Source organism: Aotus nancymaae, unplaced genomic scaffold, assembly GCF_030222135.1.
Source record: "Aotus nancymaae isolate 86718 unplaced genomic scaffold, 86718_ANA_hifiasm-v0.15.2.pri h1tg000089l, whole genome shotgun sequence".
NCBI lineage: Eukaryota > Metazoa > Chordata > Mammalia > Primates > Aotidae > Aotus > Aotus nancymaae.
Genome location: NW_026988504.1, coordinates 21,863,240 through 21,890,751, shown reverse-complemented (window position 1 = coordinate 21,890,751; position 27,512 = coordinate 21,863,240). Strand labels below are relative to the sequence as shown.

The window sequence follows — 27,512 nt, the reverse complement described above, 5'->3', positions numbered from 1 at the left end:
CTGGCTCCAGCAGAAAATGTCAGGCTAGACCCAGAGGGCCTCCCTGCCAGCCCTGGGCTGCCTTCACATTGCCCTGACATAGCCCCGTCCACTGCTTCCCACAAACCCTCGTGCCTAGAGCAGCTGAGTAGGAGGGCCTGGGTGTCCTGGCCCCACCCCAGCGTGTCCAGCTCACTCACTGCTGGGTGTGCTGCGTGGCTCTCAGAAAATCGCATCCTTTCTGGGCCTCCCCTCGTACCCTCTTTCTCCAGCCTCCCGCTGAAGTTGGAGGGCCTCTGCAGACCCTGGGGGCACAGCCAGCAATAGCCAACCAAGAGAGGGGTGGCCTCAGAAGGGAATCGTCTCCCTTCCCCGCTCCTCACTTTCTCTTTTCCTTGCATGCGTTCATGGCTTACGAGCATACTGTTTTTGTGTAAGAAACCTTTTTACAGCCTTTGATCACAGCTATTCCCATTGGAGAGATGGTGCATCTCTGAGAGGGGCCTTACCTTAGATGCTTCAGCCAGAAGACTGGGCGCTGACGGAATGAGAAGTTCCCAAGCCCAGCTGTCAGGCTCCTCCCTCCAAACCAGCTGCTCTAGGGGACTTTGCCAGGGGACTCCGGAAAAGGCAGCTCAGTGTATACCCCAGCCCCGCCCCTATGCTGGCGAACTGGTCATTAATTAGTCTGCCTCCCCGAGAGAGCCCTAGCTGGGGCACTGTAATACCTGAGAGGCCAGACAGTCAGTTGACCCCGCCCACAGCAAAACGGGGGCTCTGCCTTGTATTTCTCAGGGGCTCACTTCACCTTCTGCCTCCAGAGGTCCCTCCTCACTGTCACGGAGTGGGGCGGTGGGCAGAGGTCTGGGCAGAAGCTCCTATCCTGTGGGCTTCTCATTCCAGATCTGTGCTGGCCCAAACGTGTGGCTTCAGGGCACTTGGAATGTGGCTAGTGCCACATGCTGCAATGATGATATTTTAGATATACTGGGTTAAACTGAAAAATATTTGAGGTTGGGCGTGGTGTCTCACACCTGTAATCCCAGCACTTTGAGAGGCCGAGGTGGGTGGATCACCTGAGGTCGGGAGTTCGAGACCAGCCTGACCATCATGGAGAAACCCCGTCTCTACTAAAAATACAAAATTAGCCGGGCATGGTGGTGCATGCCCGTAATCCCAGCTACTCGGGAGGCTGAGGCAGGAGAATCGCTTGAACCCAGGAGGCGGAGGTTGCCGTGAGCTGAGGTTTGACTCCAACCTGGGCAACAAGAGTGAAACTCCGTCTCAAAATAATAATAATAGGCTGGGTGCAGTGGCTCATGCCTGTAATCCCAGCACTTTGGGAGGCTGAAGCGGGTGGATCACAAGGTCAGGAGTTCGAGACCAACCTGACCAACATGGTAAAACCCCATCTCTACTAAAAATACAAAAATTAGCAAAAAATTAGCCGGGCATGGTGGCGTGTGCCTGTAATCCCAGCTACTAAGGAGGCTGAGGCAGAATTGCTTGAACCCGGGAGGCGGAGGTTGCAGTGAGCTGAGATAGTACCACTGCACTCCAGCCTGGGCGACAGAGTGAGACTCCATCTCAAAAAAAAAATTTATATATATATATATAATTTGAATTAATTTGAAGTGTTTCTTTTTACCTTTTTGTTTTGTTTTGTTTTGTTTTGTTTTCGAGATGGAGTCTCGCTTTGTTGCCAGGCTGGAGTGCAGTGGCACAATTTCAGCTCACTGCAACCTTCCGGGTTCAAGCAATTCTCCTGCCTCAGCTTCCTGAGTAACTGGGACTACAGGTTCGCACAACCATGCCCAGCTAATTTTTGTATTTTTAGTAGAGACAGGGTTTCACCATATTGGCCGGGCTAGGCTGGTCTCAAACTCCTGATCTTGTGATCCCCCACCTCGGCCTCCCAAAGTGCTGGGATTACAGGTGTGAGCCACCATGCCCGGCCACCCTTTTTATTTTCAGACAGGGTCTCACTCTGTTGCCCAGAGTGCAGTGGTGCGATCACAGCTCACTACAGCTTCAACCTCCTGGGCTCAAGTGATACTCTCAGCTCAGCTCAGCCTCTCGTGTAGCCGAGACTACAGATGTGCCACCACTCCTGGATAATTTTTCCGTAGACATGACATATCCTTATGTTGCCCAGGCTGGTCTTGAACTGATCCTCCTGCCTCAGCCTCCCAAAGTATTAGAATTACAGGTGTGAAGACCATTCCTGGCCTGTTTTTACTTTTTAAAATGTGACCATTGGAACATTTAACAGTACATATATGGGCTGAGTGCAGTGGCTCATTCTTGTAATCTCAACACTTTGGGAGGCCAAGGCAGGTGGATCATGAGGTCAGGAGTTCAAGACCAGCCTGGGCAACATGGTGAAACCCCATCTCTACTAAAAATACAAAACTTAGTTGGGTGTGGTGGCAGGCACCTATAATTCTGGCTACTTGGGAGGCTGAGGCAGGAGAATGGTTTGAACCCGGGAGGCAGAGGTTGCAGTGAGCCAAGATTGCACCACTGCACTCCAGCTGGGCTACAGAGCAAGACTCTGTCTCAAAAAAACAAAAACAAAAACAAAAACAAAAAACTAGCCAGGTGCTCAGGAGGCTAAGGTGAAAGGATTGCTTGAGCCCAGGAGGCTGAGGCCGCAGTGAGCTATGATTGTGCCACCGCACTGTGGCCTGGGCCGCAGAGGGAGAACTTGTCTCTAAAACAAATTAATTAAAAAAAAAATTTTTTTCTGAAGATAAAAAAATAAATAAATAAATAAAAATTTTAAGTGCATATGTGGCTCACAGTATATTTCTAAGGGCAGTGTTGCCCCAGATAGCAATAGCCCCTCAGCCCTCCCTGTCCAGTGTTTTTTACAATCGCACTAAAAAACTCTGAGACCAGTGGGGTGGGGGGGTGCCTGCTTTTATTTTACAGATAAGGAAGGTGAGACTCTATGAGGTCAGATGACTTGGTCAAGGTCATACAGCCAGGAACGGGTGGAGGCCAGATTTTCCTGACTCTAGATCTGAGACAATCTAGATCTGAGGTGTCGCTGCTGCCCCACGGGCACTGACCCACCCTCGGTCACTCACCACCCTGCTGCAGCCACTACCCCCTCCCCACACTCTAGGAATCTTCCACTAGAAACAGCCCCCTGACAAATCCCACAAAGACGAATGCCTCTTGGGCCTCTGTTGAAGCCGGAGTCTGATCTGAGTTAGACTCTGGGGTCTATGATTCTCCCTCAAAGCTGGTGCCTTCGCCTTGCCACCAAAGCAAGGCTCCTTTGTACCTGCTGCCACTCACACACATCAGGGCAGAAGCAGCAACGGCCACTGCTCCCGGGGACATGTCCATTTCTCTCCCACCCAAGCTCCTCCTCCTGGGTTCCACCGCATCTACCTACTCTTTGAAGACGGACATATTCAGTGATGCTAGGGGACTGTTTCTTTAATTTCCCCCCATCCGTCCCTGGAACGTGATAAAAATACCCAGCATTGATCTTTTTTTCTTCCCCTTCTGCCAGGATAATGTTTACCCAGGTGTCAATCAGGAGAAGAATTTGGCTTCCTAATTTCTCTTCTCCTCCCTGGGGGCCACACATCTCCCCGCCTCACATGGACACTGAGCTAAAATCAAGGTTACTAATAATCCCCCAGCACACACAGACACTGAGAGCACATATATTAAAGTCACATATTGATTTATATTTTCGGGTCCCTCTGCCTTTCTGCCCAGTCTCAGCCTTTCTCTCTGCCAAGAAGAAAAAAGAATTACACAGCTATATTTATCGCCAAGATGTTTAGTGTAAAGAGCATTGTGTCCGAAGGTAATTCCCGCCCCCCAACCCTCTTTGGAGGTATTTTTTTAAAATAGTGTGACATCGCCTATCTATAAGCATTTATCTTTTTGCTATTTGTTCTTTCAATTTTCCCTGAGGGAAGCAATGAGAGATTTAAGGTAGACTGTCAGAAGAACTTCCTGGCTTGATAAATGGTGGGCTGCCATCCCCAAAGAGGCTGGTTTTGCCAGCAGAGATAATCCTGTTGCAGGTGAGGGTGAAGTGGGTAGGAGTGAGTGTAGAAGGCAGGGCAATGGATCCAGCAGCCTCTAGAGGTCACCCATCAGGCTGGGTGTGGTGGTTTATGCCTGTAATCCCAGCATTTTGGGAGGCTGAGGCAGGAGGATCACTTGAGTCCAGGAGTTAGAAACCAGCCTGGGCAACAAAGCAAGATCCTGTCTCTAAAAAAAAAAAATTAGCCAAGCATGGCGGTACTCATCTGTACTAGCCATTCAGGAGAGTCATTTGAGCCTAGAAGTTCAAGGTTACAGTGAGCTCTGATGGCTCCACTGCACTCCCGTTTGGGCAACAGAGTGAGACCCTATCTCTAAAAATAATAATAATAATAAAGAGATTACCACCAGTTCAAATAGCACCTCATAATTACTGGCTGTGGTTCCATTTCACAGGTGGGAAAATCAAGGAGTGAGTTTGCTTCCCATTGGCAGGGAACCAAGGCCCTGGATTCCATGTCAACCTTGCCTTTCCACCTGGACTCAGGATTTGATGGGAAAACAACTTTCCTCCAGGTGGGGCCGACTCCGGCTCTGAGAGGCTGCAGGTGGGATAGCAGCAGGGTAGTGCTGGTGGGGGAGGAGCCTCATTCTTTAAAAAGGGCTCTCAAAGCGCTAAGCCTGAGGCTCATAGTCTTCCCCTAACCTCTCCTCCCTCCCAGAGGCCTTGTCACTCTGGCAGAGCAGCCAATTAAAAATGCCAGGCTGAGCATTTGATGCCAGTTCCCTCGGGGGGCTCTTGGGCTGGGAGCGGTCTTGAGCCTGGGAAACGAGACGCCTCCCACACAAACTTGGCCCCATCTTCTTCATGCCGGTTGTGAGTTTCCTCCCCTCTCCCAGACGTCATTTACTCCTCACAAATGCTCTGGGAGGTAGAGGGTGTCAGCCCCATTTTACACATGGGAAAACTGAGGTTAAGTACTTTATTAGCAACGTGTAGCCAGGAGAAGGCAAAGCCTCAGCTACAACCCAACTTCCTGATTCCGCCCCCCGCCCCGCCCCGCCCCGCCCCCGCCCCGCCCCGCCCCGCCCCCGCCCTCTGCTGCAGGGCTGGCCTCCTGGAACTCAGCTTGGCGTGAGTCAGGAGCCCTTGGTGACCTTCTTCAGATCCCTCCGGCCTCCTTCCCTGGCCGAAGCCTTGGGATCATGACTCTCTCACTCTCCACCCCGGTACTGGAAAAGCGGCTTGTTTACTAGTTGTGCCCAGATGCACTTGGGCTGGGGGTCAGGACTCTCCCTGCTGGAGCTCGCCCAGGGTCCTGGGGCCCGTCCCGCCCCTGCCAGGGACACAGGGGATGCTGACTGTCCCCCGCTTTCCCTTTGGTATTTTTCAGTGGCTTGGTTGAGTCGCCTCAAACTCACTGTCCCTCACTTCATTCTAGAACCTAAGAACCTGTTTTACCCGATAGCAGGGTAAGAACTAATATCTGTGGAAAGCCACTGCGTGCCAGCCCTGGGCAGGGTGCTGTCCCTCTGTGCTGTTGACCCCACAAGGTGAAGGTTGAGCCCCCACGTTTTGGGGGTACTCCGAGGCTCAGGGAGCATATAAGTAACTTCGCCAAGGTCACCCGGGGGTAAGAGGAGTTCCTAGGACCGGGCCTGGTCTGCCTGACCCCAAATCCTTATTTTGGAGCTCACTCCACTTATCGGCTGTCTCCATCAGACAGGCCAGGTGGGAGCAGGGGCCAGACAGCGCAGGGCGCGGCGGGAATCAGCAACGAGGACCCTCCCGGGGAACTTTTCCCATTGAAAATCTGTTCCCTCGCGGCCACGGGTGATGTATGGCTGGAGCTGATGAGAAACGTGCAGCGGAATGGAGGAGGGCGGCCTGGGCCGGGGCAGCGCGGCATTGAGATTCCACGGGGCGCGGGGGGCGGCGCAGGCCCTGACACCGGCCGGGTAATTGATCTGGAGGTGCCAATTTGCAGCAACTAAATATTTGGTTTCTGCCTTTGCCCGCTCCGCGCTCTGCTCAAACAAACTTCAATTAAAAGCGAAAAGCGAGGGGTGGGGAGGCGGCTCGCCCAGGTCCCCGAGGCCGGATCGATGTCGCGGAGCCCGCAGGCTGGCGAGCGCGGTGCGCCGGGAGAGGACGCGGCTGACGGGGGGCGGGCGGGCGCCCTCTTCCGGATCGCCGAGCACTGGGCGCCCGGCCCGCGGGAGGCATCGCCCGGGGGAGGGACGACGGAGGCGGCGCTAGGAGCCCGGGAACCGCGGCTTCATCTCAGCTCAGCTGAGTGAGGGGCGGTCACGGAGTGTCAAGCGGGGGTCACATACAGGGCCAGTCCCAACACCTCCACCGCGGACTGTGAGCCTGTGTACTCGGCTAGAGAACCCGGGGAAGGAGGGGTCGCGGGGCGCTGACCCTGCTCTCCCCACGAACCTCTCCAAAGAAACCTGGAAGATGGTCGCCAGGCGCGGTGGCTCACGCCTGTAATCCCAGCACTTTGGGAGGCCGAGGCGGGTGGATCACGAGGTCAAGAGATCGAGACCGTCCTGGTCAACATGGTGAAACCCTGCCTCTACTAAAAATACAAAAAATTAGCTGGGCGTGGTGGCGCGTGCCTGTAATCCCAGCTACTCAGGAGGCTGAGGCAGGAGAATTGCCTGAACCCAGGAGGCGGAGGTTGCGGTGAGCCGAGATCGCGCCATTGCACTCCAGCCTGGGTAACAAGAGCGAAACTCCGTCTCCCAAAAAAAAAAAAAGAAACCTGGAAGATGGTCTTGCTGTTTGGTGCAATCACTCAGGTCTTTTCTGAGAGCCTCTGGGTGCTGGGTGCACTGGGCTCCGAGGCCCGTCTCCTCTCCCATGTCTGTCCACCTGTCTACTTTTGGGTTGGCCAAAGAGCTGCCAGTGAATCCATCCCAGGACCCAACCCTGGAGGTTCTGAAATGGAGGGCTTGGAATTAGAAGGGCAGTGAGATCCTGGGGGCTTGGAGAGGGGGCCTGGGAGGTGGCCACAGCCTGGAGCAGAGAAGGAGATCATTGGGTCACAATTGCTTTTTATATATATATATACAAAGTGTCACTCTGTTGCCTAGGCTGGAGTGCAGTGGCGCAATCTCAGCTCACTGTAGCCTCCAACTCCTGGGTTTAAGCGATTCTCCTGCCTCATCTGTAGCTGGGACTACAGGCATGCATCACCATGCCCGGCTAATTTTTGTATTTTTAGTAGAGACGGGGTTTCACTATGTTGGTCAGGCTGGTCTTGAATTCCTAACCTTGTGATCCGCCTGCCTTGGCCTCCGAAATTGCTGAGATTATAGGCGTAATGTTTGGGATTCAAGACAAATAGCAATAGGCATTCACTGGGTGAAGTTAGCCCACAGGGAAGTTTCTCCTCCTCAAGGATCTTCCAGTCCTTTGAGGGTAGAGGGGAAGGGCTGGGAAGAAGAGCTCAGCATTGGGCTGGAGGCAGAGCATCTCTGGTCAGCCAGGGTAGCTCGGCCTGGGGCACAGGGACAATTCTGGGAGGGATGTGATGGGAGGGGGTGGGGGCTGGCGAAGAGGCATTCAGGTTGGCATAGAAGGCAGAGGGAGATTCAGACCCACGGAAACAGGAAGGGAGTTGAGGTTCTTTCATCTGAGTGAAATTTTCTTGAGGGCCAGAGGTGGGAGCTGAGGTGGAGGAGCTGGGAAGGTGAGGAATGGGGCCCTTGGCCTCTCCCACATTTCTGTGCCCCACCTTCTGGGGTGGAAGACTCACTCCTTCACCAGGCAAGGCTGGTGCTAGTTCACTCAGCTGCAGGCTGTGGCCCCCACCCTGTCGATCCCTTCCCCTGTCCTCCTGGGTACCCCTTGGCCCACCGGGCTGTGAGAACACAGGTCTTGCCTGTGGGCCCCAGCCTCCAGGCCCTCAGACGCCCACTCCTCGGTGCACAGGGCTCTGGGAGAGGGTGGTCCCACCATCTCGGCTTCTATCTCTTTCTATCCTATATATTCCCTTCTATCCCCCGAATCTCAGACCCTCCTCATCCACACTCAGCTCCCAGCTCTCTCTCTCTTAGTGGCTTGGGGCCCTAATCTCCCTACCACACAGAAGCTGGATCCACAGCTCCGCAGAAGGCTGAGGATAAGCCTAGGGCTGAACTGTCCCCAGGAGCCTCCCCACCCGCCACCTCACCTCTGGGGGTAGGGGGGCTGCAGCACTCCCAGCCTTCTGCCTGAAGCCCATTCCCAGCCTGCAAGCTGGGTGCCTGCTCCCTCGAATTCCCTCCCTCCCTCCCTTCCTCTCCCTCCCTGAGCGCTGAGCTGTGGAGCAGAATGATTTCCTGTAATTGGCCAGCAATCCAGCCGCCCGACTTGTTCTATCGACATGCTGGTTAGCTGGAAATTGTATTGGAATCTGAGTGACTGGGAGGGGAAGGGAAGGTGGGGAGCAAAGAGAGGAGGCTTGGGTCCCAGCTGGGTGCAGCCTCAGCTCTGCAGGTGGGATGAGGAACCACCAGCCACATCTGTCCTTTCCTGGAAGGAGCTGGAGAGCAACCTATGGCACCGCATCACCTCCTTCGTTTTGCTCCTTCTTTCTCACCATGTCGCGGGGGTCTCCCTGCCCACTCCTATATGCCCACATGACCTGAAGTCATCACTGCCACCACATTCCCCCTCCTGCCCTAAGACTGTTCCTTCTGACCTAAAGTGCCTTTGTGAGAACTAAAGGCGCTCAGCAGACACAGCCATCCTGCTTCCATTCAATTTCTAGTCACGGAGGCTTATCATGGAATGTCCCAAACCTTCCCCTGCCTCTCCCACCCCCGATGAAGAGAGCGATAGAATGAACACCTGAAGAAGAGTTGTCAATTACTAAAGAGCCAAAGTGTATTAATAGGAGCAGTGAAGATAGCCGCAGGAGCACTGTACTGGGAGTCCAGAGCTTGATGGTTACACCTGTTGGCTACCTGGGCCCCGGCTCAACCTCTGAGCCTCTGTAAAATTCTGGACCTGTCTCCCTCATTCAGCTGGGAGATTTCAAGGAGATAACTGAACTCTGCGAATTACCCTCGGGCCAGCTGGGCCTGGGAGTGGGGGTGTTCGAGAGGCCTGCCAGTGCCCTTCGTCCCCCGCCAGAAGGCGTGCGCGACTGCACCCTCACTGGTGTCGTGACTGCTCCGTGCCGCCAGGTGCTGAGGCCCAAAGTGAGGCAACGGAATGCAGAGGCTGCAGGGTCCCCTGCCCGTCACCGTCGTGGTAGGTGGGGTGGGGGACACACCTCTTGGCACCCGGGGCCCGCAGCTCAGGTTCAGAGGACTTGGGCGAACAACGCAGCTTTTAAATTAGCGCCCGGAGTCAGGCAGCGCCTCCGCGCCTACCCGGTCTGAACTCCCGCGTCAGCCACTAGGCAGAAGTCGGAGGCCGCCAGCGGCCGGAGAGGAGGAAAGTTAGGAGCAGCTCGGTGAGCGCCCGCCGCGGAGGCCGGCCCAGCCCGGGAGGGTGCTGCCACCTGCCGGCCGAACGGGAGGCTGCCGGCTCGTGCGCGGGCCTGGGTCCGAGAGGGCCGACCTCTGCAGCTGCTGAGCGGCCTCGACCTCGAGTCCCCTAAGGAGAAAGCAGGCCTTCTTTTAAGGCCACCTTGGACTTCCAAGGCTGAGAAGGGCAACCCGGGGCAGGGAGGCAAAAGGAGCTGGAGAGGGAGCTGTGGCGAGGCCTGGGCAGGGCAGGGCTGAATTTGAGGTTTCTCCACACCTGCCATCCTCTGACATTAATTTTTTTTTTTTTTTTTTTGCAATGAGTCTGAGTTGTCACCCAGGCTGGAGTGCAATGGTGTGATTTCAGCTCACTGCAACCTCCGCCTCCCAGGTTCAAGCAGTTTTACTGCCTCAGCCTACCGAGTAGCTGGGACTAAAGGTGCCTGCTACCATGCCTGGCTAATTTTTGTATTTTTGGTGGAGATATTTCGCGATATTGGCCAGGCTGGTCTCGAACTCTTGATCTTGTGATCCGCCCACGTTGGCCTCCCAAAATGCTGGGATTACAGGCGTAAGCCACCATGCCTGGCCATCCTCTGACATTCTTGCTTCAAACTCAGATAACTCGGTCAGGGAAGAAGTTAATTCTCTGGAACTTTACAGTGTGCTAAGGGTTTTCAGTATCCTTCACTATGAAGCCTCACGATGCATGAGTAGAAACTAAAGGCAGGAGGTCACATGGCAAGCGGAGCCGGAACCTGAGCCCAAGCCCCAACCCTAGGCTCTGGCTCCCTCTGACAAGAGGCTCAAGGAACAGGAGAGTTCAGAAGCCCGGCTCTGCAACCCAAACCAAATCCCTCCATCTTCCTGAGCCTGGGATGGAAATAGTCAGTTATGTTAACTATAGAGTCTTACACATCCAGCAGTGCCTGGCATGCTGCGGATACTCAGGAAGTGCCGTTTCTTCAGTTATTGGGGTAACAGGGCACTGTGGGGGTCCATATCTTCCCTCCTCTTTCCCCTCCTGCTGGGTTGCACCAAACTGAGGAAGCAGCAGGCTCCTGCCACTCTCATCCTGCCTGGCCACCTCCCGGCAGCTCACCAGTGCCTTATCCAGCCCTTCCTTGCCTCCTTAGGGGTTTGCAGTAAGTTAATGAGCTAGACTCTTTAGCACAACGTTCTGGGAAAGGGGGCAGTAAATATGGCCACCACAACATTCACATCCGTCACACTCATTTCTGGCCTTAATAGGCTCCTGGCTGCAGGATCGACACATCAGCAGGTCTGCAGGCCCTGGCAGGGAAGGCTGATGTCTGCGCTGGTCTAACTGGGTTGGGGAAGGCAGATGGGGAGGCGGGGCAAGAAGGTGTGACGCTGCCCCAGCCCTCCAGCCACCTCCCACAAAGGTGCCTTGGGCTTGGCTGCAGTCCACTTGGGACCTAGGGAGAAGTCTGATGGCAAGTGTACCTCCCGGGGCCCTCACCTTCCCCTGGGCTCTGGGAGGACTCCAGCCCACTGTGGGAAGAAGCCAAGTCTGGGAACCTTGGTTGGTCTGGGGCATTTCAGATCAACACACTTTATTAAGCACCAACAGCAAAGCAGGCTGTGCGCTAAGAACACAGAATGAATAAGACACTGTTCCTGTCCCCACAGGGCTTACAATCTAGTAGGAAAAACCAGGCAGCTTTTGGCTAATTACTGTACTGTCAGATTAAGGTGAAATGTTGAGGGGGAGTTGGTATCCTAGACCACCTAACCAGCCTGGGGCTTCAGACAGTGCCTTAACTGAGAGCTGGTTGTAGGTTAAAAAAAAAAGAAAAAGAAAATAAAAGGCATCCCAGGCCAGGAGCAGCAGGTTGAAGGCACGGAGCCAAGAAACAGTAAGCATGGTGCACACAGGGTACCAAGAGGTCCAGGTGAGAGCAGGGGTGGGAGGCATAGCGGGGTGTGGGAGCACTGCACAAACCCCGTGTGGGGAGGTGGGGGGTCTCCAGAAGAGGCCTGGCCCTGCTTGGAGACAGCGTTATCCACAAGAGAACCCTCACTGCATGCTGGCCAGGGCTCAGCCTAGGGGAGGGCCTTACTGACTGAATGTGGAAACCCTTGGTCCAATGGGATTTCTCATGGTCCACTGAGGAGGTTTAGGCCTGACGGGGCAGGTGCTCAGAGAGGGTTCAAGCCCAGTGAACCCTTGGCTTCCCAGCGCTGGGGAGGGCCGCAGAGAGTGCTCCCTAGCCCTGCCCACAGAAATGCATGGCAGTCTCTTGCTTTCACACACCGTCAGGATTGCTGTTCTACAGGTGGTCCTTGGGGAAGGTGGGAAGGACAGCAGGCTGTTTCTTGGCCTCAGATAGGATGTACTCCAAAGAAGGGATGGCCTAGCGCAGGGGCCCAGCCCCGATTCAGAGCATCCGTGTGTGTGTGTGTGTGTGTGTGTGTGTGTGTGTGTGTGTGTAGAGGGGGCTGGGAGGAAACAGGAAGTGTTACCTGGCTTCGGCCTCCAAGGAAACAGATGGAGGCCTGGGCTCCCTGCCTTGAGTGCCCCGCTAGGCGTAAGGCAGAAGGTAGTGGGTGAGCAGGTAGAGGAGGATGGCAATGCCAGCCAGCCCTGTGAGGACCCCCAGCCTCAGCGGCAGGTACTCCAGGGAGCGCTCCAGCTCGGCGTGCAAGAGGATGACCTGGCGTTTGGTGACGCTCCACTCGCCTGAGTTGTCTAGGACATGGCGGGCCATGCGGGCCTTCTCTGTCAGGGGCAGCTGGGCATTGATGCGAGCCTCTGCATCCTTGCGGTTCAAGCTGTTCCGCCGCATCAGCCGCACCAGCTGTGTGTCCCGGTCGCTAAGGACAGGGCAAAAGGGCACTGTAGGTCCCTGACTCCTTCTCACTCTAGTTACAGGGGTAGGCAGCCCTGCCTGGCCCAGCTGGAGCACAGCATGGGGACTGGATCGTCCCTCCAACCCCACCCTGCTGGGGGTTACTCAGAGTCCCACCGCCAAGGAAGGAGGCCTGGGCACTCGCTGGCAGCCTCCCATCCCGCCCACTCGCTGTGAGGATCCCAGAGCTCTATGGGATACCGAAAGCCCCTTAATACCAACAAGGAAGAGAACTTCGGGCATAGCTCTTTTTTAGCCATCTGGGGTCTCCGCTTTGTTACTAGACCTGAGACTCCCCAGTCATAAGATGGGAAGATTTCATCACCTGGAACCAGCTACATCCCGGATCCCTGGATGGGTGACCTTTACCAGAAGGCCTATGCCTGTGAGCTAGACGCTTCCGGCAGTGCCCCTGGGGCCGGGGTCTGCAGTATCCAAAAGATCTCCTTGAGCCACCACAAAGACCCTCTGCTTGCTGCCGCACCCCTCCCCTGAACATTTTAGAGCACAAGGACTGTGCTGAGATGGTATCTGTTGTGCTTAATGCCACTGATGATGTGGGACAGACCAGCCCCAGGTGCTTCAAAGAGGATCGAGGACATGAGAATTGGTCCCCCTTAGTTGTGGGACAGGACTCGGCACTGCAGATTAAGTTGAGCAATACCAAGTCTCCCAACTCCAAGAGAAATTCAAAGAATATCTCCGTCACCCACCCTGAGATCATCGTCTGGGTCCTTCCTTAGGGAACTCCCTCTTGCCTTGGGCTACAGTCAGTCCTCTGGAATGGGGTCACTGCTAACACCCCTCTAGCTCTCAGAGCTACCTCAGCCCCTCAGCAGGGACAAGAGCAGAAAGGGGTGCAGCAGCTGTTTCTACCATTTGGGGTCTTTCTGCTTTGTCACTAGGCCTGAGTTTTCCTAGTTCTAAAATGGAAGGGTTTGATCACTACAGTTTTGTTCCTTCTTCCTTCCTTTTTTCTGAGACAGAGTCTCACTCTGTCACCCAGGCTGGAGTGCAGTGTCACCCAGGCTGGAGTGCATGATCTTGGCTCACTGCAACCTCCAACCCCCCGGGGTTCAAATGATTCTCCTGCCTCAGCCTCCCGAGTAGGTGGGATTACAGGGGTGTGCCACACCATGCCTGGCTAATTTATTTTTGGAGACAGAGTCTCGCTTGCCTAGACTGGAATGCAGTGGCACAATCTCTGCTCACTGCAGTCTCTGCCTCCTGGGTTCAAGAGATCTTCCTGCCTCAGCCTCCCTGAGTAGCTGGGATTACAGGCACCCAACACCATGCCCCGGTAATTTTTGTTTTTTTAGTAGAGACGGTGTTTCACCATGTTGGCCAGGCTGATCTCAAACTCCTGACTTCAGGTGATCCACTCGCCTTGGCCTCCCAAAGTGCTGGGATTACAGGTGTGAGCCACCACACCTTGCCATTTTTTTTTTTTTTTAATACAGAGATGAGGTCTTGCTGTGTTGCCTACACTGGTCCCAAACTCATGGGCTCAAGCGATCCTCCCACCTGGGCAGTTTGGTTCCTTCTTAGGGATTCTGGGAAGCAGACCAAGTGAGGCCAGAAACAAGTGCGGCCACTCTCCATGAAAATGAACTACACGAGCTCCAGATTTCCTCTGTTATGGGGTCAGTGTACTGTTGAGGTTGTGGGGCCAATACCTGCCTGGCTGAGAACAAGGACTAAATCCACCCTTCATCAGAGAGACCACAAATCTGTGGCTGGGAGCATCTGGTGTGAGAATGGAGATGGCCTGGGGCTCCCACTCCCTCCTAAAGGTGTGGTCCAGACCACAGAGCCTCCTGGATGTGGGGCAGCACCTCCAACAGCCCTTCCTGGGGCTCAGAAATGGTCCCATCATAGTTAGTCTAAGACTTGGTACAATTTGTGGTGATAGGATTCTTACCCACTTATCCCCAATTGGCAAATTCTTCAAAAACATGAAATTGGCTGGGCACACTGGCTCATGCCTATAATCTCAGCACTTTGGGAGGCCGAGGAAGAAGACTGCTGAGCTTGGGAGTTCGAGACCAGCCTGGGCCCACAGCAAGACCTCATCTCTACAAAAAATACAAAATTATTCGGTGTGATGCTGCATGCCTGAAATCCCAACTGCTCAAGAGGCTGAGGTGGGAGGACGCTTGAGCCCAGGAGGTTGAGGCTGTAGTGAGCTGTGACTGTGCCACTGCACTCCAGCCTGAGTGACAGAGTAAGACCCTGGTTCAAAAAAAAGAAACCACCATGAAATCATGCTTTGGTATAATCACATTTTGGGAGATGTCCTAAGTAATTTCAAATGCACCAGGGGTAGCTTGTCAGTTAAAGAAATCCACAAGGGAATCCTTACTTTTGTAAAGCTAGAACCCTTTGGTAAAAAGCATCATTACCCCTCTGGCATCTCTCAAGAGTTGTACACACACACCCGCTGAAAGCAGGGCATGAGTGGCACCCAGGGCTCTGGCAAAGGGTCCTCTGACTGGCGAGTGGGGCTGAAGGTCTCCTGGAGAGCACATATCATCAAGCAAAGCCCCACTCACCCACCAAAACCCATGGCCACCTCCACTCTCAGCAAACAGATCAAGCTCAAAGAAAAGCACAGGAAGGGCAAGTGGCTGCGTGGGCACACGGTCGCCTGGTGACTGCTCTGTCTTCTCATCTACACTCTAAGATCCTTTTTTCTTTTTTTTTTTTTGAGATGGAGTTTCGCTCAGTCTTGTCACCCAGGCCAGAATGCAATGGTGCAATCTCTGCTCACTGCAACCTCCGCCTCCTGGGTTCAAGCAATTCTCCTGCCTCAGCCTCCCGAGTAGCTGCGATTACAGGCGCCTGCCACAATGCCCAGCTAGTTTTTGTATTTTCAGTAGAGACAGGGTTTCACCATGTTGGCCAGGCTTATCTTGAACTCCTGACCACAGGTGATCCACCCATCTTGGCTTCCCAAAGTGCTGGGATTACAAGCATAAGCCACCACACCTAGCCTCTAAGATCCTTTGAAAAAAAAAAAGTTTTTTTCCTAGGTACAAAGTTCCAATTGTGCTACGAAGGCACAGAGAATTCCAGGTCTTCGTGGGGTCTGCTTGACCTTAGTTGACACCTTTACAAACAGGGAACAAAGAACCCAAAGAGGCGGCAGGTTTACATGAGGCAGCAGGGCCGAGTGGGGAGCTGAAAGGATGCCTGTGTCCCTGTATTGGGCTCATGGATTCAGACTGGACTTTCAGTGACAGCCTGCGGGGACCCAGGGGCAAAGGCAAGGGGATTCTCAGGGCACTGAGTGCTCCAGGCTCCACCTCCAGCATGCTGGGAGCCTCCATAGCCTTAGGCTCTTGAGAGCCAACCTATGCCCAAAATATTGGCAGAGCCAAGTGCCCACTTATGTGTCTGCTGTATTTGTGGGTGGCATCCGGGAAGTTTCTGGGTGGCAGAGACACCCTGCAGCCTCATCTACTCTCTCACCCCACTGGGACGGGGACTCATTTTCCTCCACAGGTTGATCCTCCTCTGTTCGTCAGACCTGGATTCTGGTTGGCTTCATGTCCTGGGGGATTCTGAGAACAAAGCTCCTTCCTTAGCTGGGCTGTGACAGTCCCTTCCACGAAAACTTCTGTTCATAACAGGGTGATCCTGGACACATTCTGTACCTGCCCCCTCTTTAATTTTATCTTCAGTAACTCAGGAATATCGACACCTGTCCTGACCGCCTCCTGCTGAGGGGTAAACTGTGAGAAGTAATAAAGATGCTGCAGGAGGAAGAAGGAGCCACGGAGTAACAGGGTGGCCCAGGGTGAGGCCAGGCATCTGGGCTGATGTGCCTGCAGTGGCCAGCAGGGGGAGCGCTCCCCAAACACTAGAGAAGCCTGGGGGCCGTCCCTTCCCACACCTGCCCCCAGGACTATCCCGGACAGGCACAAAGTTTGGTTTCTACAGATTCTGAGCACTGCTGCCCAAACCCTGGTGCCTCTTGGCCACCCCCTGGGAAAAGGGCAAAGTGCAAAGTGATGTGAGCTGTTCCCGGATACCCTAGTGGTCCTCCCTTCCAGCCAGGGCGTGCCACACACTCACCAGTACTCACCAGTATACTACCACGGTGTGCTTCATGTACTTCAGCAATTTCTTGGTCTCAAACAGCAAGGGGATATCCAGAATCACGTAGCGGTATCCTGGGGAGAGGGTGAAAAACCCCTAAGTTCAATTCCGCAAGCACACGCTGAGCACCGCTATTCTGGGCCCTACCGTCCAGAGCGCCCAGCAGAAGGGCAGACCTTGCAAGGACACACACCCCCACACGCTCACCAGTTCAATGCTGTGCAGGGCAGAACACTGCAGAAAATCATTTCTGGATGGCTGACCAGGGAAGACCTTGTAGAAGGGCTGGCACTCGTGTGGGCTGTGAAAAGTGGGCAGGTCTTTTGATACTTGAAAATGAGAAGGTGAGGCTTCTAGGAATGAGGACCAGCACAGCACAAGGACAGGGAGGCTCTACTCTGTGGGCTGAAGCAGAGGCCTCAGGCCACATGAGGCAAGGAGGCGATCGGGACAGGCACTAAGGGTTTAGTTCACCTTGATCTTGAATCCCAAGAGTTGTTATTCCTCAGGAAAAACAAAAACACCCAAAAGATAGGTTCTCCCCAAAGAGCCAGGTGCCAAGCTTGGCTATCTCTACCAGCTCTCCGTAAGAGGCTCACATGGGGGTGGCAGAAGCAGAAAGAAGCTGCTTCTCCCATCAGAGGCAGACCTACAGCCAGGGTAAGGCCTGGATTTGGAGGCAGAGGGGGTGGTTATGACTAATACTATATAACACTCCCACAGGGTAAAAGGCACTGGCTGCCCCTCCTACTACAAGCCAAGGCCAGTCAAGGGCGGCGCTCCCATCCACTGTGAGTGAGCACATCCCTAGGCTGCTGTGGGCTACACGCTCCTTGTTCTTTTTAGGCCAGTGACTCCGTGCATGTGTACAAAGCTGGGAGGGCTCCAGGAAAGCAAGGAGGATGAGGGCCAGGGAAATGCTGCTCAGCCCAGAGACCCCAGGCCTGGCTGGGGCAGGAGACTGCACCCCTGGAGCGCCCCACTCCAAACACTTCCAAGCACAGAACCAGACACACATCACACCAATTCCAGGGGTGTCACGGGACACTGGCACTCAAAGTGATGCAGGGACAGTGGAGGTGAGGGTGGCAATCTCAGCTGCTTGGTTTCCGGTTCCCCAGGACCTGCCGCTCAGTAAGCCTAGAAGCCCACAGTTGAACAAGGGTGTTAGAACCACAGGCTCTGTTGACACACCTTGGTTAGTAGTGTGACCTCGGGACCCCTTCTGTGTAAACCTCATCTGTGTAAATAAGTAAAGAGGCCAGGTGCGGTGGTTCACGCCTGTAATCCCAGCACTTTGGGAGGTCAAGATGGGTGGATCACGAGGTCAGGAATTTGAGACCAGCCCAGCCAACATGGTGAAACCCCATCTCTACTAAAAATACAAAAATTAGCAGGGCATGTTGGTGCGTGCCTGTAATCCCAGCTACTCAGGAGGCTGAGGCAGGAGAATCACTTGAACCTGGGAGGCGGAGTTTGCAGTGAGCCGAGACCATTGCACTCGTGCCATTGCACTCCAGCCTGGGTGACAGAGCAAGACTCTGTCTCTAAATAAATAAATAAAATAAGTGAAAAGAATACCTACTTTGGGAGGCCGAGGCAGGTGGATCACCTGAGGTCAGGAGTTCAAGACAAGCCTAGCCGACATGATGAAAGCCCGTCTCTACTAAAAATACAAAAAATTAGCTGGGCATGGTGACACGTGCCTATAATCCCAGCTACTCAGGAGGCTGAGGGAGGAGAATCGCTTGAACCTGGGAGGTGGAGGTTGCAGTGAGCCGAGATTACGCCACCACACTCCAGCCTGGGCAACAACAGCAAAAAATAAAAACCAAAAAACCAACAAGACAACAACAAAACCAGCTTCACAGGACGATGGTAAAGATGAAATGAGCCTTGAATAAGTGTGAACCACACAGCGCCCTTCAGCAGTCCCTCGCTAGCTGCCCCCAGATGATGGTACTATTGCAGGCGGAGGCCAACAGTGCAGCGCGCCCCACTAACGTGGAGCAGGAGCCAAGACCGGATCCTCTCCGGGCCTCTTATCTCCCTCTCCTGCTCAGCTCCCATCACCCCCTCTCCCATCACGGTTCTGTCTCCGGCCCCTCTGGGGAGTGCGTGGTCAGCTCTTTGGTTCACCAGCAAAGGGCTATTCAGCTGTCACATCCCTCCTGCTTGATAAGCTCTGCAAACCATCCTGACTCTATTAAGACATCCGTCTGCCTACACAGAGAAGTCCCCAACAGCTGGTGATCTTATCTGACGTTTGATTATACCAACTTTGACAGTTGTATTTGTTATACTCATCAGGGAAAAACTGGGACTGTGGAAGCCACAGCTGTCGTCCCATTTTTCACCTTATCGAGCTGAAAAGAGCTCTCTGGCTTTTATTTAAGTGGTGGTGGCTGGGGAGGCGGGAGGCTGGGTAGATGACACAGTGAAAGAGCTTTGGAGCGGGTGACATTATCCAATGTTTAATTTCAGAAGGGGAGAGCCACTGCCGCCTTGAAGCCCTGCAGATGTACTGGTAACTGGCCTGGGAGACAATGCAAAAAGGGCAGGAATGACAGGCAGACGACTTAGTTCTGGGAGGGGGATGGGAGGGGACACTGGCGAAAGATAGGAGGCAGCACAAAGAGTCCAGAGACTCTTTTTGAGGGAGGAGGCGGGGAGGAGGCCTGCAGCACAGTGCTGAGGTGGCGAGGTGCTGAGATGAGCGCACGCACTGCTTCAGCAGGGAAGATGCCGGAGCCAGCTCCAGCCCGGCCCGGCCCAGGGAGGGCGGTGGGGTCAATGTCATGGATGTCTGTCGAGTCATCCCTCTTTTAGAGGGAGGTATTGGCCAGAGGGTGATGAGGGTTGGCACTCAAGGCATGGCAGAATAAGAGGCTTGGGCATGGTCACAGTATAAAAGGCTCCCCCAGCCAGGCATGGTGGCTCACGCCTATAATCCCAGCAGTTTGGGAGTCCAAGACGGGCAGATCATGAGGTCAGGAGTTCGAGAACAGCCTGGCCAATATAGTGAAACCCCATCTCTACTAAGAATACAAAACTTAGCTGGGCATGGTGGCGCGTGCATGTAACCCCAGCTACTCGGAAGGCTGAGGGCAGAAGAATCGCTTGATCCTGGGAGGTTGCAGTGAGCTGAGATAATGCTACTGCACTCCAGCCTGGGTGACAGAGGAAGACTGTCTCAAAAAAAAAAAAAAAAAGTTCCCCCATGCCCTCATGGAAGGAAAGTCTCAGTCCAGTGACTGACAGTGGGGAGAGAGGCAGCCAGGCCTTTAACTCGGAGGCCCAGGCTGGAGGCCACACACGCCAAAAGCTGGCAGGCAAATCTCCAGCGTCCCTAGGCCAGCCTCTCGCTGGATCCCAAGCCACTGCCCTCTGTTCTCTCTCCCATTTCTCCTGGTGACTGACCCCATCCTGGACAGTAATTGTCAGGCCAGCCCTGTGCAATACTGTCCTAAAGAAGAGGACTTAGCCCAGGTGTGGTGGCTCACGCCTGTAACCCCAGCATTTTGGGAGGGCAAGGTGGGAGGACTGCTTGAGGCCAGGAGTTTGAGACCACTCTGGCCAGCACAGTGAGTCCCCATCTCCAAAAATAAAATAAAATAGAAGACGGCTTGAACCATGGCATATGGCTTGGAAGAAGGTTCCTGCCAACTGGCCCCAGACCCCTGCTTTTCAAACACTCCCCTCCTTTCCATCTGGGCACTGCCTCGCTGTCCCTGCCCCTGTACCTAACTCTCCATGCAGCCTAAGCCGCAGAGGACGGTCCCCACTTGGCACCCTTCCCCCACCTGCCCTGGCCATCTTGGTCCTTCCCCAACGTCCAGTCTACAAACTCATTTTCCCAGATGGCTCAGCCAGATCCAAACCTGACCCTGACTGCAGTTTTCATGTGTGATAACTGACAGTCACCAACGTGGACCCTCAGTCCTCCTGACATGCTCACATTGCATTGTTTTCTTTTTCTTTTTTTTTTTTTTTTGAGATGGAGGCTCTGTTGCCCAGACAGGCTGGAGTACAATGGTGCAATCTTGGCTTACAGCAATTTCCGCCTCCCCAGTTCAAGCGATTCTCCTGCCTCAGCCTCCCCACGTAGCTGGGATTAAAGGTACACATAACCACGTCCAGTGGCATGAGCCACTGCACCCAGCCTCATATTATATTATCACTGCTGCACAGATGAGAAAACGAGCTGAGGGCTAGATCATTTGATGGGGTCACACAGCTAGAAACTGTCAGGGTCAGCATTTGAACTCAGATCTTACATATAAGATCCATTATTCACTAGCTCTTCTTACTCCCATCCCTACTAGAGAAACCAACTTACTTCCTGGAATCATGGCTCAAAAGCCTCATGTGTCTCTTCTCATTAAACTGTCAGCCTCCTTAAGAGCTGAGGCCATGAGCTTCTTTCCTCTGGGGTTGGTATGGGGCTCTGCGTGGAGGGGATGCCAGTAAGCACTGTGAACTCATCGGCTGGGATAAGCAGCTCCCCTACCCTGGCCAAACTTTCTGCAGAGGAGAAGAGCCCTGGTCCCGGAGAGAGCAGGCATTGCCCCCACCCTGGCCTGGGCCCCGGCACTTACCCCGGAGGAAGTACTTGAAGGTCTCCTTCATCATCTCCTTGCGGATCTCAGGGTGGGTGATGGCGTTGAGCAGCTGCCGCCGGTCAGGCTGGTTAAAGATCAGGTCCCCCAGGACCTTGCGATTGATGTCGCCGTTCTCCAGCAAGACCTCAGTGCCGAAGACCTCTACAATGCGCCGGTGGGCAGGGTATCCTGGCTGCACGACTGAGGCAGGACGAAGAAGCTGCATCACTCCCTAGAGCCTCAGGGCCACCCAGAGGACCTCAGTGACCAGGGGCAAAATGATGGGAGAACTCAGTTGCCTCTTCCAGGTGGAACAAAAGCAAAATGAGGGGAGAGAAAGCAGTGAAGGAAAAGAGCAGAGTGCACACGGTCCCTTGTGCTGGTAATGGGGCAGAGCTATTCTAAAAAGAGTAAATAGGGCCAGACATGGTGGCGTATGCCTGTAATTCCAGCACTTTGGGAGGTCAAGGCTGGCAGATTGCCTGAGGTTGGGAGTTTGAGATCGGCCTGACCAACATGGAGAAACCCCATCTCTACTAAAAATGCAAAAAATTAGCTGGTTGTGGTGGCACATGCCTGTAATCACAACTACTTGGGAGGCTGAGGCAGGAGAATCACTTGAACCTGGGAGGCAGAGGTTGTGGTGAGCTGAGACTGCCCCATTGCACTCCAGCCTGGGCAACAAGAGCGAAACTCTGTCTCAAAAAAAAAAAAAAAAGAGTAAATAGAAGAGCAGAGAAGGCAAGCATAGGACAGGGACAGAAGTCAGACCAGGGCCGACAGGAGCCTTCCCCTCCTCTGAGACTTATAAAAAGGGAGGCGTGGAACAAGGCCAGAAGCACGGGGAGCTGCTGTGCCTGATCCCCCAACCCGCCCCTCCCACTCACCGTGCCGGGCCATGACGTCCACGTCAATCACTGCACAGCCCAGCTGCTGGAACACCTGGATCACTGAGCTCTTGCCGGAGGCAATGCCCCCAGTCAGGCCCACCAAGAACATCTTCCCAGGAAAGAGGTGTCCTGAGACTGTGGAGCCAGGAGCCGAGGAATCACTAGAGAGAAAGGCAAGCATGGCTGATGGGGGCGGTCCGCCAGAGGAGCACCAGAAGGACCTGCCTGGCAGAGGCCAGCGGCCTGATCTGTTTGGGCCAAAATGATTGGCGCAGAAGAGGCAAAGGAAGAAAAGGGAGAAAAGGGAGACAGCCCGGCTGGGCAAGGCCGTGCCCTGAGCTTGGGGTACTCTGGGGCTATCTGGAGAGGAGAAACCCTCCAGGAAAGGCCTCCAGTATCCTTTAAAAAAAGACTCACAAAGAAGACAAATGTGGTTGGGCGTGGTAGCTCACACTTGTAATTCCAGCACTTTGGGAGGCCAAGCAGGTGGATCACCTGAGGTCAGGAGTTTGAGACCAGCCTGGCCAAGATGGTGAAACCTTATCTCTACTAAAAAAATACAAAAATTAGCTGGGCGTGGTGGTGTGCGCCTGTAATCCCAGCTAGTCGCTAGGCTGAGGCAGGCGAACTGCGTGAGCCCTGGAGGTGGAGTGCATTGCAGTGAGCTGAGATACCGCCTTTGCACTCCTGCCCGGGTGACAGTGCGAGACTCTATCTCAAAACAACAACAAAATGCTGAGCAGGCAGGGCAAGGCCAGGTGCTGTTAGGCAGCATGCTTCCTGGAGGAGGCAGGATTCCGTTGGAGGCCAACTTCCTATAGGAAGGAGGCATCTGTCTCTCTGCAGTGGGCCCATGTAGGGCTGTTGGCCCCTCAGGGTCGTGGGTGTCCCTTATGCTGTGCTGAGGTGCAGGATCCGAGAAGTAAAGAGACAGGACACTGAAGAACGGAGAAGAGCAGCTGGACTCAAGGGGCCACGCCACCTATGAGAGGAGACAGGCGAGGCCCCGAACGTCCAGAAGCGTCTGTATTTATTATGTACAAGCAGGGGGAAGGGTGGTAAGTGAGGTCATTATCTATAGGCTTAGTGAGAGGGCATACATAATGATGTGAGTCACAAGCGAGGGGGCCACCCCATTATGTCACCTGGGCAGAGAGGTGGGTGGCGCGCAGTAGTAGAGTGTCGTGTACAGAAAAGGGGTCCACCCCCATTAGGTCACCAAGGCAAGGAGGTGGGCTGTGTGCAACAGATGTCCTGCACAACACTTCTTTATCTGGGGGCTGGAGCCTTCAAAGGATTTCTAATAGAAAGATACTGTAAGCTAATGCAGTGGGAGCTGACAGACTTGTGCTCTTAAGATATTTATGGGAGGATGATTTCAGCTAGCACAGAAGAAAGAAAAGGCTGACAGGGTGTACAGCCACCGTGACCCAGTCACACCAGAGGGGTTCTTCTCCCTTGGTTATTTGCAGGATCTCAGGCCTGAGGCCTACTTTCACAGGAACTGGATACAAGGTACTACAACTCCTTTATCAGGAGGAGAGGCTCTTGCTCCAAGCCTGCCATACAGCATATGCCCCTTCAGGCAGGGTCTTTGGTTCTTGTCCTGGTCTGGCTGTTTTCCCATGTACTGCTTCCGCTTTGTGACTGCTCTAGGCATTCCTCCTACTACAAACTACTATATGGTTATATAGAAGGATTCTATAAGTCAGCACTAAATGTGTCAGTACAGCTCTGACTACAATACCTATATGATTATATAGAAAGAGTATACGAAATTAAGTATGCTAGATATAAGTACTAAGTATGATTATATAAGCTAGATATATGCAAGCAGTAAGTTATACTTCAGGCATTAACTCTATAAACTAATATAAAGGATTATATAAAGGAAATAGCTGAGTAATAGCACTATAAACTAAAATATTCTTCAGGCACTAATTGTGCCTGGGGTTTGCACAGCTCTCCTTCCTCAGTGACCATGTGGGGCGGTTACCCATAGGCCCACGGCACTCTTCAGATGCACATGGGTCCCCCTGGCCTCTACTTTCTAGTTTAGGAGACTAGGGCTTATAGGGAAGAAATGGCCTGCCTGAAGCCACCCACAGAAGTTGCAGGAGAGACAAATAGAGTCCAGGTGCCTGGGCCCTCTTTCGCCCCAAAGCCTCCTCCCCATAGAAGGTCCCATGGATCACTCCCCCTTGAATGCAAGCACGAGGACTGCCTGGGTGGCTGGTCTAGATGGAGACGCACAAGCCTCCTCTTCAACCAAGAAGTGGCCCAGATGAGGAGCTGAGCCGCAAGCAGTGGCTCGGCAGCCACTAAGCCTGAGGTTTAGAAAAATACGGGTCTTGCCAAGAAGGAATGTGAGGGAGAGGCCAGGAGGCTGGGTGATGCTGGTGGTGTAACTCTGAGCTGGCATTGTGGTTTGTGGCTCCCTCAGACTGAGCAATGGCAGCACAGCACAAAGGCTGGGGAGTGACTTCTTCACACCCAGCTCCTCGACTTACGTGCAGTGCAAACCGCCGGCAAGTCGCTTGCCTCCCAGAACCTCAGTTTTCTCATCCATAAAATGAGATTTTATGGATAAGATTGCCTCGGCCGGGTGCAGTGGCTCATGCTTGTAATCCCAGCACTTTGGGAGTCTGAGGCGAGCGGATCACCTGAGGTTGAGAGTTCGAGATCAGCCTGACTAACATGGAAAAACCCCGTCTCTACTAAAAATACAAAAATACCTAGGTGTGGTGGTGCACGCCTGTAATCCCAGCTACTCGGGAGGCTGAAGCAGGAGAATCGCTTGAACCTGGAAGGCGGAGGTTGCGGTGAGCCAAGATCATACCATTGCACTCTAGCCTGGTCAATAAGAGCAAAACTGCATCTCAAAAAAAAAAAAAAAAAGATTGCCTCATGGAGGGCCTGGTGTAGTGGCTCATACTTGTAATCCCAGCACTTTGGGAGGCCAAGGTGGGAGAATCATTTGAGTCCATGAGTTTGAGACCAGGCTGGGAAACAGAGCAAGCCCCTGTCTCTACATAAAAAAATTTTTTTAATTAGCTGGGTGTGCCTGTAGTCCTAGCTACTCAGGAGGCTGAGGCAGGAGGATCACTTGAGCCCAGGAATTTGAGGATACAGTGGGCTATGATGTGATGGCTCCACTACACTCTAGCCTGGGTGACAGAGCAAGACTGTCTCAAAAAAAAAAGCCAGGTGCAGTGGCTCACACCTGTAATCCCAATAGTTTGGGAGGCCAAGATGGGCAATCACTTGAGCTCAGGAGTTTGAGACCAGCCTGGCCAAAACCCTGTCTCTACTAAAAATACAAAAATTAGCCGGGTGTGGTGGTGGGTGCCTGTAATGCCAGCTACTTGGGAGGCTGAGGCAGGAGAATTGCTTGAACCCAGGAGGTGGAGGTTTCAGTGAGCAGAGATCTCACCCCTGCACTCCAGCCTGGGTGACAGAGAGAGACTCCATCTTAAAAAAAAAAAAAAAGGCTGGGCGTGGTGACACACCTATAATCCCAGCACTTTGGGAGGCCAAGGCAGTGGATTACCTGAGGTCAGGAGTTCGAGACCAACCTGACCAACATGATGAAACTCCGTCTCTACTAAAAAATACAAAATTCAGCTGGGTGTGGTGGCTCACGCCTGTAGTCCCAGCTACTTGGAGGCTGAGGCAGGAGAATTGCTTGAGCCTGGGAGGTGGAGATTGGAGTAAGCTGAGATCACTCCCCTGCACTCCAGCCTCGGTGACAGAGTGAGACTTTGTCTCAAAAAAAAAAAAAAGAGAAAAGACTGCCTCATAGGGCTGTTGTGCAGACTGAAAGAAAATGCATACGCAGGCCAGGCGCAGTGGCTCATACCTGTAATCCCAGCACTTTGGGAGGCTGAGTCAGGTGGATCAGGAGGTGTGCGCCCAGAATGGGCGTCGGCAGGCCCCCGGAGCCCTGGAGCCTGAGGGAGCGCAGCTTTTCTCCGAGGGCAGGCAGCCAGAGAAGGGCTTCGTTTTTGCGCAACGGAGTTTCGCTCTTGTTACCTAGGCTGGACTGCAATGGCGCGATGTCGGCTCACCGAAACCTCCGCCTCCCGGGTTCAGTAGAGACGCGGTTTCACCACGTTGAACAGGATGGTCTCGATCCCTTGACCTCGTGATCCGCCCACCTCGACCTCCCGGGGTGCTGGGATTGCGGGCGTGGGCCACGACCCTCCGCCTTCTGTCCCCCAGGCTGGAGTGCAGTGCTGCGATCTCGGCTCATTGCAACCCCCGCCTCCCAGGCTGGAGTGCAGTGGTGCGATCTCAGCTCATTGCAACCCCCGCCTCCCAGGTACAGGCGATTCTCCTGCCTTGGCCTCCCAAGTAGCTGGAAACACAGGGGTGCACCGCCATGGCCAGCTAATTTGAAAAAAAAAAAAAAAAAAAAAAAAAATGAGTTTGAGACCAGCCTGGCCAAGATGGTGAAACCCTGTCCCTACTAAAAATACAAAAATTAGCTGGGCATGGTAGTGGGCACCTGTAATCCCAGCTACTCAGGAGCCTGAGGCATGAGAATGGCTTGAACCTGGGAGGCGGAGGTTGCAGTGAGCCGAGATCACAGCCCTTCATTCCAGCCTGGGTGACAGAGTGAGACTCTGTCTCAGAAAAAAAAAAAGAAAGAAAGAAAGAAAGAAAGAAAATGCATATGCAGCCCATGGTATGTTGCTTGATAAATGTAAATGCCCCAAAAATGGAAGTGAGGATAGTGATACAGGGTGAAAAGCAGGAGTTACAGTTACATTGCAAGGCATAGAAAGAAAAAAAAGACTTTCATGAAACCATGTCCCTATTCCTCCAACCTCAGACTGTCACACCATAGACTTTTAGAAAGCCATGGTGCATTTTCTGGAGTAAATGAGGTTACCATGTCTTGGACTTTGTTCTCAGGCTAGAAGCAATTAAATCAAAGGCCAGGCCTCTCCCGCCCTTCCTTCAGCCTCAGATCACTTCCCCAGGACTGAATTCTGTCACAGGACTTTTTTTTTGCTGTTGTTAAGCAGGAGATTTACTGTCCTAATTATACTTTGTTTGAGCTTACACTGAAATGAGTTTGCGTCGCACCACAATGATGGGGTGGGCGGGGCAGCTGCTTGGAAGTGGCTGAGTTGGTGCCTGGCTTGGGGCAGCAGGGGACCAACCTAGAAAGTGAAATCTGCCACTGCTTATTCTCACCCAGGAACGCCGGGGCGGAGAGAGGAAACTGTCCACCACAGAGTCATCATCCAAATGGAGAGATCTAGCTACATTATGCAACTGTCAATCATTTCTAGGCCATGCATGGTGCTCACGCCTGTAATCCCAGGGCTTTGGGAGGCTGAGGCAGGAGGATTGCTTAAGACCAGGAGTTCGAGGCCAGCCTGGGCAACATAGCATATTATTTTTTTTATTCTTAAAAAAATAATAATTTCTCCTCAGTCTGAGGCTGGTGATCTCCCTCCAGGTTACAAAAAGGACAGGGTTCAGTTGTAAAAACAAGCAAACAAATAAAACAAACAAAAAATAAAATGTCAGCCACTCAGCTAAAGCTTTGGAATAGAAAATCTAGCAAGAACTTTTTT

The 27,512-nt window shown here is 53.4% G+C and overlaps 1 protein-coding gene across 3 annotated transcripts in view; it reads right to left on the bottom strand.

Annotated features, from left to right (window-relative positions):
- Positions 1–11,006: 11,006 nt before the first annotated feature.
- DCAKD (dephospho-CoA kinase domain containing) overlaps positions 11,007–27,512 on the bottom strand; it is a 38,549-nt gene continuing 22,043 nt past the window's right edge. For all 3 annotated transcript variants that reach the window (XM_012444068.2, XM_012444066.3, XM_012444067.3), the window contains exons 2-5: positions 21,922–22,085; positions 21,032–21,235; positions 16,420–16,507; positions 11,007–12,297 (exon numbers count right to left, since the gene is read on the bottom strand). In XM_012444068.2, the coding sequence (XP_012299491.1) occupies positions 12,006–12,297; positions 16,420–16,507; positions 21,032–21,235; positions 21,922–22,033 (696 nt within the window). In that variant the 5' untranslated portion in view covers positions 22,034–22,085 and the 3' untranslated portion in view covers positions 11,007–12,005. The remainder of the gene's footprint in view (positions 12,298–16,419; positions 16,508–21,031; positions 21,236–21,921; positions 22,086–27,512) is intronic.